This window comes from Hipposideros armiger, unplaced genomic scaffold (assembly GCF_001890085.2).
Source record: "Hipposideros armiger isolate ML-2016 unplaced genomic scaffold, ASM189008v1 scaffold_280, whole genome shotgun sequence".
In the NCBI taxonomy this organism is placed as follows: domain Eukaryota; kingdom Metazoa; phylum Chordata; class Mammalia; order Chiroptera; family Hipposideridae; genus Hipposideros; species Hipposideros armiger.
This window is the reverse complement of record NW_017731630.1, coordinates 276518-290296: the sequence shown is the minus strand read 5'-3', so window position 1 is coordinate 290296 and position 13779 is coordinate 276518. Positions and strand designations below refer to the sequence as shown.

Sequence of the window (13779 nt, the reverse complement as noted above, 5' to 3'; positions counted from 1 at the left end):
AGCTTTCCTCTTTTCCTCCCTGGAACACAGAACGCGCCCAGAGGACGGATAACCCCAGCTCTGTTGTGAGGCTGAAGTCACACGGCCAGCCGGGTGTGGATGTCCGTCCCTATGGCCACACCCCAGCCTCCACTGTCCACCTCTGAATGGGGGCACGGGGGAAACAATAAACATGTCACTAGTCCAGCTAAGGCACTGCTCCCCAATCTCAGGCGGGCAGAGGCGGGTCCTAGCTGACACAATCTCTTTTTTCCCTATTGGGCCTCTCACGGATTTATCAACCTTTTTTCCCCCCAAACACTCAACTTTGTTTGCTATGTGATTGATGTTAGCTTTTAATCTTTAGTAGTTTCCTCCTACTTACTTTTGATTTAATTAATTATTTTATATCTATTTTAGCAAGAAACTCACCTGAGTTTACAGAATTTCCTTTGGTTTATTCCTTATATTTCATATACTGTTATCTACTTTCTATACTACTTACTTTTTAGGTAATGTGCTGTTTGTCTTTTAACTTTCTTTTAATTTGAGCCTTATTGAGAAATACCTTTTCACTTCCAAATGGTTATGTTTCCTTTTGGAATGTTTTGTTATCAATTTCTAGACATCCCCTCTTTAAAAAACAAACTTTGGGGATCAAATACATGGTGATAGAAAGAGAACTGACTCTGGGTGTTGAACACACAATGTGATATATAGATAATGTATTACAGAACTGTACACCTGAAATCTATATAACTTGACTAATAATTATCACCCCAATAAACTTTATAATAAAAAAGCTTTGGGAGAAAAATAATTTAAAAAAGCAAATTTTGGGATCTCATTGCTATTAAAGGTGCATAGTCTCACCAGACCTGTTTAGCAGAACAGCTGCCTCTGCCAGGGTCCCCTGTCCCCCCAGAGCCCCCCTATCCCTCTCCAGGGCCGCCCCCTCAATAACTCTTGAGCTGATGACTTGTTATTGAATTCCACAATTCTGAATAACATGCTTCTGCTTATGGAATTTTGTTTTCTAATTTAGGCCCCATCTGTTGACTTAGCCTTCGGAGGATGAAGGCTCAGCGTCTTTCTCCCCCCACTTCCACGGCCAACCTCCGCCTCACCTCCCCCTCCTCCTAACTGAACCATGTTCTGTCTGTCCTGGAGTCAAGATGCCAGAACATCTTGATCACGTTATTATGGCGATGCAAAAGAAACACACAGCTAAGTCAGGAACTCTTCTGCGATTACTTTTTTATTTCCTGTACCGTTTTTTATTTTTCCTGAGTTAACCATCCTACTTTGTTGTTGTTGCAGATGGTCAGGGCAGGCCGAGGAGCTTAGCTCACAGGATTTAGCTCTGGGGAAAGGCAGGATCAGTTGTGCGCGTGGGGGGAGAACCAGACCCGGCTCAGCACCAAAACACGGCAGTGACCACGGGGGATGGACAGTCGGGGGGGAGGGGGGGTTAGGGTGGCGAGGCTGGAACTTGAGAGGAATTGGATAAAAGATGGGCTTCGATTACTGCTGATGCTCTGGTGTTCCTGCCTCTAGGAAGGGTGTGTGCTTAGGTGAGGTGAGCCCCACGGCAAATCTGAGTGGGTTCCAGAGTCACCACAAACAGAGACGTTAGGAAAGGACCAGGATGGAGGCAGCCCTGCAGGGAGCGCAGGCTCTGGGGACGGGCCCGTTCTGCGGGCAGGCTGGTCCCGGAGGCAAGTCGGTTCTAGAAGCGGGTCGTGGAAGTCAGACGATTCTGGAAGCAGGTTGGGGAGGCGGGTTCCGGGGGGCAGGACGACGGGCCGTGCAGACGGCACCGGGACTGGGGTCAGGCAGGAGCCTGGGTCTCCGAGACAAGAGAAAAAAGCGGGCATTGTTTAACAGCTCGCACCAGCGGTCGCTCTAACAAAACCGTTAAAAAACCCCATTGTGAACATTTTTGGACGAGCCCCTTGGAGGGTCCCTGTTGCCGGGGGATGGAAAAGAACTTCGCGGCCGCAAACGTGGAGTCCGCACCGGGAGCTGCGCGCGGAGGCGCGCCAAGGCGGTCTGGACTTGGCACTGTTTGGGAGTTTCGCGTTTCGCGTTGTTTTTTCCTTTTTCCCTAACTTTGGCGAACGCCGCGCGGCCTCCGGCGCATGCGTATTTCGGGGCCCCGCGCCTGCCGCTCCGCGTCGGGCCAGGCGGTTGCCAGGGGTGACCGCATTCCCCCAGGACTCTGCGGGCGGAGTCGCCGCTGCCACCGACTGGGCAGCGGCAAGTTTCGCACGCTCGGCGCTGGGCGCAACGCCCCTCCGCCGGACTCGGCGCGCCACCCGGGAGCAGAGGGACAGTGCGGGACCCAGCGCGGCGCCTGGGAGGGACCTGCGCGGGCGTCGGCTTCCAGGCGGGCGCGGCCCCAGAGGCGGGCGACGATGATCCCCGAGGACCGGCGGGACGGCCCAGGTGCTGGTGAGGAGCGCGCACAGCTACAGGCGGCTGGCAGCGTCCGCAAGGTGGGCGCGCCTGCGGGGCCCGGGCGCCCCGAGCCTCCGGCACAGGGCTGCGGGGCCAGCGTTGCTTCTCCCGTCCGAAAGCAATGCCAGACTCCCGGGGGTCCCCTCCCACACTTTGCTCGCCCCAGGAGGCAAACTGGGCGTACCACTGGGGAAACTGAGGCTCGGCGGAGGGCCGGAGCCCGCGTTGCCTGCCTGTGCTAGCTCCTCTCTCGGGGTCACTTGCGTGGAAGAGGCTGCAGTCCCCTCCTGTGCGGCCCAGGAGTCGGGGGAGCGCGAGTCCAGCTCACAGTTTTCTCGACGCTCAGGGGTCCCTTCTCTGGTACGTGTTGGGCTCTGGGCTGTGACCGTCGGGGCTCTCGACGGTGTTTCTGCGCCTGTCACTCCTCCTTTCCCGGCTTTTCCCTCCCGCTCCCCAGGGCTGTGCAGCTTTGCCCTGGGCACTCAGCTCTGTAGTTGGTGAAACTTTGAGCTGCAGGCGAGAGAAGGCTCTGAGGTGCAGGAAATGGCTGGAGGGTTTCACAGCTGGAGAGTTTATCCTTTGTCACTTACCCACACCTTTACCCCGTTGTGAAGTCCCTAATCCCCGGCGCTGACTGTGGACTATGGACCATTTCCAGGAGGACTGGGGAAGCTCTGGAAGGGTGTTGGGGGTGGAGACCTTAGGAGTCTGTTGTCTGGGAAAGGGGGTGCTCTGGCCGCCTCCCTCTGTAGCTCAGAGGCCCTGTGTCCCCTGTGGGTCACATCGAGGCTGCCTCAGTGTTCACACCAGGCTTTGGGCGTCCATGCCCCCAGGGGCATTCAGTTTGGTTCCACCAAGCAGTGGTGGCACCTGCGCTGCAATGCTGCCTCACCCCCCTTCCCTCGCCCATGTCAGACTGCACAGTGGACCCAGCTGCTCTATTCAGCTTTTGTGCCTGGGGCCCAGGCCTTCAGGGAGGAGTAGTGGGGTGTCACTTGGGACATGGACTCCAGGTTACTGGCCATGTGATGCTGACCAGACCCCTGAAAGGGAAGGCTCCTCCCTGCTCACCCTCAAGAGACGCCAGGTGCTGCAGCTGGTATGTGAGGGGACATGGTGGCCCGTGGTCCCTCAGAGTGGGACTGGAGAGAGAGAAGGCCTGTTGCCTGCCCTCTGTGAACTCACTTCCTTGCAGGGCAGCCAGGCCTGCAGGTGGCCTTTGGAGAGAGCATGTGTTGTTTTGGGCAGAATGTTTGGAGGGTTGCTCACACAAGCTGTTGCAGAGGGCCCAGTGGACACTTTCAGGAGCTCTGCCCAGCTACCACCCTGGGAAGGGGGCAGATACTGTTTCCAGCCATCATCCTGATTTGTGTCCCTGTGCTGGGAGCTGGTGGGTGGGGCATGGACCCCAGCCCTGCACTGCCCTGAGTGACACTCTGCACACCCTCGCATGCTCCTTTGTTCTGTTTCCCAGGTGGTTCTTGCCACCTGGAAAGCCTAACCTGACCCCTGCCACTGGGCTGGAGTGAGGCTGGCCCCTATACTGGCTATAATGCTCAGAGCCAGGGCAGGACCAGTTGGTTAACCATTCCCGTGAAAGCCACGCCGGGGTCCAAGGCCCCTGTGGACCAGTGTGGGTGATGTGTCTCCGCCCCAACAGTAATGAGTGGGTGTCCAGTGGGCACCCATCTGGCCCTGGTGTGCAGTCGGGGCTTGCTAGCACGGAAGAGCAGCTCAGCCCACTTAGAAGGGGCTCTGGGAGTGGGGCCTGCCTGAAAGTGGCCAGGAGCCAGCAGTGCCTAAGTGACTATCAGAAAGGGCAGGGTGGTGTCACTTGGCTGGCCTGAGGGCCCGATCTGTGGTCTACCTAGCACATGTGTGGTTGGAGCCCCTGTGTCCTGGCAGCAGTTTGGCGGAGTGGCAGAGGTGGCAGAGGTTAGAGGGGGCAGAGGGGGCTGGGCTTCCACCTTCCGGGGGCATCCAGTTCCTCTGTGTTCAGGTGAGATTGTGGGAGGGGCGGGGAGGGGTCCCTCAGGCTGGTGGGTGCTGGCAGGCAGAGCCGGGGGCTCTGAGAGGAGGAAGCTGGCCTGCCAGGCATGGGGGCCTCTCCCTGGGAACCGACAGAAGCCAGGGAAGCTTGGGGAGGGTGTGGGGCCCTTGCTGTTTGTCCCTGGCCTGTGCTGGCGTAACCATCTCCCCACTTTCCCAGTCTGGCCGCCGCCCATGCCGTTTCCTCCTGAGCCGCTGGGGGCCATTGGCCTGGGGCTTCCAGGCAGCCAGAGCCGCAACAGTGAGGGTGTGGGGGGTCACCTTTCCGTTCTCCACCCCTTCCCACCCAGGCTGGGTTTCCGGGTGGGGGAAATTGTGCCACCAGCGAATGTGATTACCACGTCTGTGCCCCTCCCTGCGGGGAGATGCACTCACCACGGGCCCAGCATCACCCAGTGGGGACAGCAGGCGTTGCTCGCTGCCACGCCTCTCCACCCAGGTCACTCCAGCAACCTGGTCTCCTAGATGGAACACTGGGGTCAAGAGGCCATGAGGAGGGCTGCACAGAGTGGACCCAGCTGGGAGGCTGTGGCTCTCCCCACTCCCGACTCGTCTCTCCGGGAGCACTCAACACCGGAAACCAAATGAACCGTGTTAGTGAGGGCAGCGCTGCTGAGCCGGTGGCCTCTGCCCAGCGCAGGACCACCCCCTCCCGGAGCAGACAGCCATGGCTGCTCACCCAGAACCTGGGAGCCTGCTGGAGGTTTGCAGTCAGACCTTCGGAGGAGAGCGATGTAACTTTGACTGTGGCCTGCCCCTGCCTCCCCAGATTCTCAGCCTGGAAGGGAGACTGCCCACGTCCTCGACTCATCCCCTCCTGCACAGAGTGAGCATGGGGGGCGCCTCAGAGCAGAGGCTCAGGCCAGCAGGAAGACAGACACCGAGCCAGCAGAGTGCAGGGAGGAGAGATGTGCTCTGTCTCGTTCCCTCCTGGTGCCGCCCTGAAACCAGCCCCTCTACCACCTACAGATGAGGCCTGCCAGGGTCCCACAGCAGGGCGTCCTCTGTTGTTCAGTGGGGACAAGACCCTTCTCCCCAGTTACCTAAGGATCACTTGGCAGCCTCCTGTCCTCAAGCCCCAGAAGAGTGCCTCCTTCTACAAGAAGTCTCCCCTGATTGACCTCTCTTGAGAACACTGGAATCTGGAGGAGAAGCCATCCAAGGTCGCCGTGTGCCAGCCATGGGTGTGAAGCCTTCTTTAGGGAGTCCCCTATGAGGGGCTGGGACAAGCTAGAGCCCCCAGAGGGTCTGTAACTGCCCTGTGTGACGGTGAGGGGCGTACCAAGGAAAATAAGCTGGCTCCTCAGATATGCGGAGGACAGGAACCACTGCAGGAGGCCGAGGTCAGCTCTGCGTGAAAAAAACCTTCCTCCCATCCATGCCATTGGGGCAGCGTCCCGTGAGGCAGTGTCCCCATCCCCACTCTGTCCAGGCGCCAGGTGAACGCTTGTGGGGACATTGATGAGGGGAGGTACATTCTGAGAAGTCCTTCCTGACTTGTGGGCTGGTGGAGCCAGACGGGAATTCCCTAAGTGGCTAAGCGGGGACATGGTGGTCCCAGCTGGGGCCCTGAAAGCCTTTCCCACTCCGACTCCCTCACCAGCTACTGCAGAAGCCTCTCACCCTCCCTGGCCGGAGCCTCTGGTCACCCACCCCATCACCACAGCCAGGAACACGCCTATCGCTGCTTTAACCTGGGGCTCCGAAACACGGGCAGGCTGGCGTGATTGCCCACATGTGGTGAGGAGCTGCTGCTGAGGTGGTCAGTGGGCAGCCAGGAGGCCTGGCCTGCTGCCTGTGAGCTGAGTGACCCCGGGCCTGTGGTTTGGGCATTTGCCAAAGGGTCCCCACAAGTCAGCAGCCAACTGGGACAGAGCCCAGCGCAGAGTCAGCGTGGGCCAAGCGCTGCAGGAAGCGGTGGGCCGGAGAGCCAGCCTCCAGCATGTGCAGGCCCCTGGGTGCACCCTCACCCCATCCCCGCCCAGGCGTAACTGTACTAGAAGAGCTGTGTGAGTGGGGTGGGTCCTGGGGGCTCCAGAGCGAAACTCCAAAACGCAGAAGGACGTGTGAGGAGCAGCTGGCCGCCCCTATCCGGGGCTCCCATCACCGTGCCTCTGGGCCCCACAGAACCCACCCAGCTTCCTCCTGGGGCCCCAGCCCCAGCATGTCCCCCACCCGCCATGTCCCTCCTGGCCTGACAACGCCCCACTTCCCTCCTTCCTGGCGTCACCCGCTTTGCCCAGACTCCGTGCTTGTGCACCCCAGCCGGGTGGTCCCCACAGGTGAGAGTACCCTGGTCCAACTTCAGGGCCGCCGCCGCTCACAGGGGCGGCCCGGCCCGTGACCTGCGGCCTCTCCACAGGGCTGTGACACCCTGGCGGCACAAACACCGTGTGGCCGCCTGCAGAGCCACAGGGCCCGGATCCACCAGCAGATCAACAAGGAGCTGCGGATGCGGACGGGGGCCGAGAACCTCTACAGGTGAGTGCCGGCCGCCTGGGAACTTCCGAGAGCCAGGCCCACGCCGGGTAATGGGGCAAGGTGGTGACCGCGTGGTGCCTGCCCTCGTGGTCCAGTCTGGGAGAGGGACACGTGAGCAGGTGACCGTGGCCAGCAGGCTCCCGCTGGGTTCTGGGGCCCTCAGCCGAGGCCTCACAGACAACCCAGGCCCCCACCTGGTAGACCTTACTGGCAGTGGTCTGCTCACGGCCAGCCGGGTTCCATGCTGGGCTGGAGCAGAGCTGGAGGGGGTGTTCGTGCCTGTGCGCGATGTGGGAGCCTCTCATATGCCTGTGGTGACCAGTGGAGGCTTCTTAGAAGCAGCACTGCTTAGGCTGAGGTGTAGCAGGTGACCAGTGTCCCTCCTCCAGACTGAGGAGGCCCCTCTCCCTTAGAGCATGTGAGCTGCGTGTGTGCTCTGACCTTCACACACACCTCCCTGAGCCCACTGTATGGGTGATGGCCCGAGCCACGGCCAGTGAGCACACAGCCAGCCGGGGCGCCAGGACGAGGCTCTGCTGGACCGAAAGAGCCCCTCCTTTTCCTTAGCAGCCCAGCCTCCCTGTCTCCCTCATCCCTGTCCCCAGCCTGGCCTTCCTAAGAACCCATGGCCCTTCTGCCCTCCACCTAGATGCAGGCAAAGGGAGGGTCTGACCCCACCCGTCCAGGGAGTTGGTGTGGAGTGTCTGCGGAGGGCACAGCCTGAGCCCTGGGGAGGGAGAGCTGTCAGAGGGCACAGCCTGGGCCAGAACCGGGATATGCACACATCGATGGGGGTCTACATGAACCTCAGGGACTCAGGAGAAGGGCAAGGTCCCCTCTGGTGGCCCCTGGGGCTGGGCGTGGCTGCGGCGTGCCCCGGGGGCATGTGGCCCACCTGCAGGGCTAGAGCTTCACCTCAGCCTGGCCTCCCCAGAGCCACCAGCAATGCCAGGGTCAGGGAGACGGTGGCCCTGGAGCTGAGCTACGTCAACTCCAGCCTGCAGCTGCTGAAGGAGGAACTGGAGGAACTCAACTGCAGCGTGGACGCGGACGTGCCTGAGAGGTGTGTGTGCGTGCGGGAGAGGTGCATGTGGAGGTGCGTGTGCCTCGGGACACAGGACACAAGCAGGCAGGGTAGGGGGTGGGCTCCATGGCCATAGGGGACAGCCTTGAAGCCTGGACTCAATGTTTCTGGTTCTAGGGAAGGTACCACTGTCCCCATGATCCCCCTGGGGCTGAAGGAGACCAAGGAGCTGGATTGGTCCGCCGCCCTGAAGGTGAGCGCTGGCCTGTGAGCCCTGGGGCCGCAGGGGCCTGGCCTTGCCCTGGGGGCTGAGGGGATCTTGGAGGCTTCCTAGTCCAGCCGTCTTATTGAACAGATGAGGAAACCGAGGCCCAGAGGGAGAAAGGGTCTGACCTGAGGAAGGCCAGCCTCCCAGGCTCTGGGGGATTCTCACTGGGTGGGCTTTGAAGAGTCCACCCTGGGGAGGGTGTGGCAGAGCTGGGCACCCTGCTGAAAGCCCCAAGGTGGCTATGGGGTCCTCGCACTCTCACTCTGAGGGTCCCGTTGGCTGGGGGCGGCCTGCTCCAATCGGAACCTGTATTGTGAAAACCCGCTGGTTCCCAGGGTCCTCGTGGGGGCTCAGGACCAGGCTGTGGGGGGGGGGGGTTGGCGGCTTGCCACTGCCCCACGGCCCGGCGGACAGGTGCCTCAGTGTCCTCATCTGTCAGATGGCACACAGCACCTGTCCCACGTGGCTCATAAGGGAATTAGAGTAGAAACAGCCCTGAGTCTCTCGGCCCACATCTGGGGTGGTGGGGGATCGATCCCCAGGGCCAGAGGTGGGACCCGCATCAGTCCCTCTCGGGGGGCCAGGGCCTGTCCCCACTGTGGGCTGGGGACTCCAGGGAAGGCCAGCGCATGTACCCCCACCCCCTCCCCCCAATCAGGAGCTGATCTCTGGACACTTTGGAGAGGACGGCGCCTCCTATGAGACGGAAATCAGGGAGCTGACAGACCTGCGGCAGGTGGGCTGGCCCTGCCCACCTGTCACGCCCACCTGCCGGCCCTGGAGTCCACCCCGCCCCAACCTGGAGTCAGGAACAGAAAAATGGAGCTCAGTGTAGATATTCACACTGCAGGAGTCCCCACTTTGGGGCAGTTTTGGGGACAGTGGGTACACACGCATACTGTGCGTGTGGGGTGCTGCTGGCCCTTTGGAATGGCTGCCCCGTGCCTGCCCCTCCCCAGAGACCCTGCCTGGACCTCTTGCCCCAGAGCTCTCCCTCTCATGTGCCCTCCACAGCGTCCTGGGGTGGCATGCATGGCCCATGACAGCCCAGGGACGGCAGATGGTCCCCAGTGTGACCCTGTCCACTCTCGACCCTGGGGTGCTCCCATGGGGCTGTGATATCTGAGGGGCTCCCAGGGTGGTGTGCGTGCTGTGCGGTGGGTCCAGCAGGTTGCTGCCCCACAGGCCATGCGGACCCCCAGCCGGAGTGAGTCGGGCCTGGAGCTGCTCACAGCTTACTACAACCAGCTCTGCCTCCTGGACGCACGCTTCGTCACCCCTGCCCGGAGCCTGGGGCTGCTCTTCCAGTGGTAGGGGTCTAGGCGAGCAGGGTGCCCTGGGCCCCGCCATCCTCCCGGGGGCAGTGGCCTCCCCTGTCCACGCCCCATGTCTGAGACTCTGGCTTGTTGCCTTGGAACCCCACTCAGCCCTCCCCAACCCCGCAGGTATGACTCACTCACGGGGGTCCCGGCCCAGCAGCGGGCGCTGGCCTTCGAGAAGGGCAGCGTGCTCTTCAACATCGGAGCCCTCCACACCCAGATCGGGGCGCGCCAGGACCGCAGCTGCCCCGCGGGCACCAGCCGAGCTGCAGAGTCCTTCCAGAGGGCTGCTGGTGAGGGTAGCCCAGACCCCAGACCCATGGCCACAGGCAGGGTGCATTTGTCTGCCTGTTCCAGATGCCAGCTGTTCTCTGGGGCTGGAGCTGGGGGGTGGGTAGGACGTCCCCCTCCCATGCCAGGGGCTAAGCCTGAGGGCCCTCTAGGCACAGGGGTGCTGACGGGTGTGGGGCAGCCCTTCCACACCCGCCCTGAGCACACCCTTTGTAGGGGCCTTCAGCCTCCTGAGGGATAAATTCTCCCGCGCGCCCAGCCCGGACATGAGCCCCGCCTCACTGTCCATGCTGGAGCAGCTCATGACCGCCCAGGCCCAGGAGTGTGTCTTCGAGGGCCTTTTGCTACCATCCCCTGCGGCGCCCCGTGACTGTGTGGCCCAGCTGCGCCTGGCTCAGGAGGCCGCCCAGGTGAGGACAGGGAGCCCCTAGTCTGGTCCTGGCCAAGCTCCAGTGGTTCAGTGGGCAGGAGTGCCTGGACCAGGGGCTTAGGCTGGGGCCAACGGGCAGAGCTGGGGGCAGAGGTGGCCAGTGTCTGGACTGTGTGTGTGTGCGCAGTGGCCGTATCTCCTATTGTTCCACAATCCAGCTGTTGTCCTGGTCCCTGTGGGCCCCGCCTCAAGGACAGCGCCAATCAGAGCAGGAACTGGGGGCACAGACCATGAGGCAGTCATGGGGCGCAGCTTAGGGTGTGGGGCAGGGTCCCAGGGCGGGGCCTGGCTGGGTTTGTCTTGGAGTCCTTCAGGAGGCCCCATGGTCCTGCTCTGTGTGCCTGCAGGTGGCAGCCCAGTATGAGCTGGTGCACCAGACCATGACCCAGCCTCCCGTGTGCAGCTATGTGCCCTTCCCCTGGACCACATTGGTGCACGTCAAGGCCAAGCACTTCCGTGCCCTGGCCCACTACCACGCGGCCGTGGCCCTCTGTGACAGCCCCCGTGAGTGCCCCGCCCCTTGAGCCTGTGTGCCGGCAGAGGCCCTGGTGCGGAGGGACTCACAGCCTTCTCTGACCCCCAGAGGCTGAGGCAGAGCTCCTGGCACTGGAGCAGGTGTTCCTCAGGCCCCTGCCCCCATCTGAGCCCCGCGGCCCCATGCTGCCACAGGAGCGTGAGGAGCGCAGGAAGCTAGGTGAGCAGCTGGAGGAGGGTGCTAAATGGCCCACCCACCATCGTTCAACGTTATTCACAAGTCGCCTCTTCTGGGCACACCTGCTGTCCCAAGGCTGGCAGGTGGGGTAGCCACCTGGCAGGTGGAGGCATCCAGATGCCTCCTGGATGCCCCCATCTGGTGGGTGACGGCCAGAGCAGGGGCCCGAGCAGCTCTGGCAGCCTTCTGGGCAGGTGGGGGCACACATGGGAGGCTTTTCCCTGGCCCAGCTGCCCACGCCTGGCAGCCCTCCTGGACCAGCCAGTGGACCCTCAGGATGAACTCAGAAGCCCTCTTGTTGCATCTGGAGGTGGGGGGAGCTGGGGCCCAGCCTGGAAGGGCCAAGTGGGCTGCGTGTGACAGCGTGTGCCGGCTGTGCCCATGCAGGCAAGGCCCACCTGAAGCGTGCCATCCTGGGGCAGGAGGAGGCGCTGCGGCTGCACGCCGTGGGCCGAGCCCTGCGCAGGCTGGACCTCCTGCAGGCTGTGTTGGGCCAGGCACTGCGGCGCTCGCTGACCAGATACTCGGAGCTGGACCTCGAGGACGATTTCTTTGAGGCCACCGAGGCCCCGGACATCCAGCGTGAGCAGCCAGGCCTCTCGGGACAGAGGGAGGGTGGTGGACTGAGACCCCTGCAGCTGATATGACAGGCGCAATCACTTTCCACAACCCACGGGGCTGGAGACCTGAGAGGAGGAGCAGGGAGCCCAGGGAAGCCCACACTGCATGCCCGTTGCTCCTGTGTCCCATCCACACACCGGATTCCTGCCCTGGGGTGGGGACAGGGGGCTGCAGCCTGGGAGACAGGTGCCTGCAGACCAGTCACTCAGCACCTGAGCTCCTGCAGCAGGAACCACCTGGGGCTCCTCCCTCTGGGGTGGGAGTGGGGGGTGCAGCCAGGCTCTGGATATCCAAGAAGGGCAGGTGTCACCACACTGCTGTAGCCGAGCACATCTGGGCTGTGTCCCAGGAGCCTGGGGGCCCATGAGCTTTGGGCTTAGCCCTGCCCCCCCTTCACCTTTACCCTTTCAGCTAAGACACACCGGAGGCTGGAGGTCAGGGCACCCAGCTTCTCCCGGGTGAAGGTGGCTGATATCTTCCACCGGCTGGTGAGCACCCCTTCCTTCCTGGGCCCTTCATTTTCATTGCCCCGGGCGAGACCCCAGACAGGCCCAGCATGGTGGCCCAGCTCTGCCTGGCACCTCATTGGTTTCTGCCCCAGGATGCAGACTTTGGGGTGGGGGTGTTACAGGCAGGGGCTCCTCCAAGAGAACTGCCCAGCCAGGCCTCTGACCTGTGCCGGCCCCCAGGGGCCCCTGTCTGTGTTCTCAGCCAAGAACCGCTGGCGACTGGTGGGGCCCGTCCACGTGACCCGAGGGGAGGGTGGCTTTGGCTTCACACTGCGGGGAGACTCGCCAGTCCTCATTGCTGCCGTCATTCCGGGGGGCCACGCTGCGGTAAGGGCCCCTGTCCTGCCTCCAGGGCCAAGTCTCTGGCTGAGTGCAGGAGGCTTAGCATGTAGGGGGAGACGGGACCTGTGGGCAGAGGCTGGAGGGTGTCTAGGAGGGGCTTCGGACCATCCCCATCTCCCCGCAGGCAGCCGGCCTACAGGAGGGCGACTATATCGTGTCAGTGAACGGGCAGCCATGCAAGTGGTGGAAGCACGCCGAGGTGGTGGCCCAGCTGAAGAGCGTGGGTGATGAGGGCGTGAGCCTGCAGGTGGTGACGCTGCTGCCCAGTGCTGAGCCGCCCAGCACAGTGAGCCCGGGGGGCCCTGGGAGGGTGGTCCTCGGCTCCCTTGTCCCGCCTTGGCCCTGGTCTTCCAGGCCCCAACATCCCCAGATGCTGTGAGGGCTTTGGGAAGGGGTGCTGTGACCCTCAGTGGGGCGGCTTCACCCAGTGGCCACTCCCTGCCCCTCAGTGGGCCTCCGTGTGCCCACACACCCAGAGGCTCCGGGCAGAGGTGCTGCCCCTGGAGCTTGGTCCCACGGCCTTCACCCACCCAGCACGGCACCCCTGACATGCCTCCAACACACTACCCGCCCCCTCCCCTCACACTCACCAGGCTGGCCACAGGTGGGCCAGGCCGGGGTGCTGACCCCTATGTGTCTCTGTCCTGACTTCAGGGGGACCGCCGGCCAGCCCTGCGGGGGCTTCTGAGGAATCAGAAGGAGTGTGGCTGGGGGACTTCAGTGCCTGCGCCAGCCAGCCCCAGGCCCCTCCTTGGCTGGAGCCGCAAGGCCAAAAGGGACAAGACTGGAGGGGGGTTGTCCCCAGCCGCCCATCCCTGAGCTGCACTGCCCTCACCCTCTGGGTGCCCAGGGAGCCAGTGAGGGGCAGGCTCCCCACACTCCTGGGCCCCAGCACAGGCTCCAGCTGGCTGGGAGCAGGGACACTGTGTCCTCCCCACCCCAGAGGACTTTCAGGTCAGTTTGCCGCTCAGCTCAGTGCCCGAGCTGCCCATTAAAGAGCGTGTCGGATGAGGTGTGTCTCAGGCCAGTGCGGGGGGCCAGCACTACACCCACACACAAGAAGTGTCACTGTCACCCTGGACACAGAGTCCCGGGGGCCGGGAGGCTGCCTCTGGGCTGCCCCGTCCTGCAGAGGGCAGCTTCCCAGGCCAGGAGGGGGGTGTCCAGCTGCTTGTCTTGGAGCCTGAAGTGGCCATCCCAGAGAGCTTGGGCAGGCTGGAGCGACGGGTCTGCAGTGGGTCCCTGCAGCCTGGATCCTCACTGCCCCCTCGGTAGGCTCCTGAGGTTCCCCCAG

At 62.6% G+C, this 13779-nt stretch overlaps 1 protein-coding gene across 1 annotated transcript; it reads left to right on the top strand.

Moving 5' to 3' along the window:
* Positions 1 to 2272: 2272 nt before the first annotated feature.
* On the top strand, positions 2273 to 13493 carry RHPN1 (rhophilin Rho GTPase binding protein 1). Its single transcript, XM_019657789.1, has 15 exons — positions 2273 to 2477; positions 6851 to 6969; positions 7904 to 8032; positions 8171 to 8246; positions 8920 to 8997; positions 9447 to 9571; positions 9707 to 9873; positions 10088 to 10281; positions 10649 to 10805; positions 10885 to 10995; positions 11401 to 11595; positions 12046 to 12122; positions 12324 to 12470; positions 12610 to 12771; positions 13140 to 13493. The coding sequence occupies exons 1-15, from the start codon at positions 2397 to 2399 to the stop codon at positions 13302 to 13304; spliced, it is 1983 nt and encodes a 660-aa protein (XP_019513334.1). The 5' UTR covers positions 2273 to 2396; the 3' UTR covers positions 13305 to 13493.
* Positions 13494 to 13779: the final 286 nt, after the last annotated feature.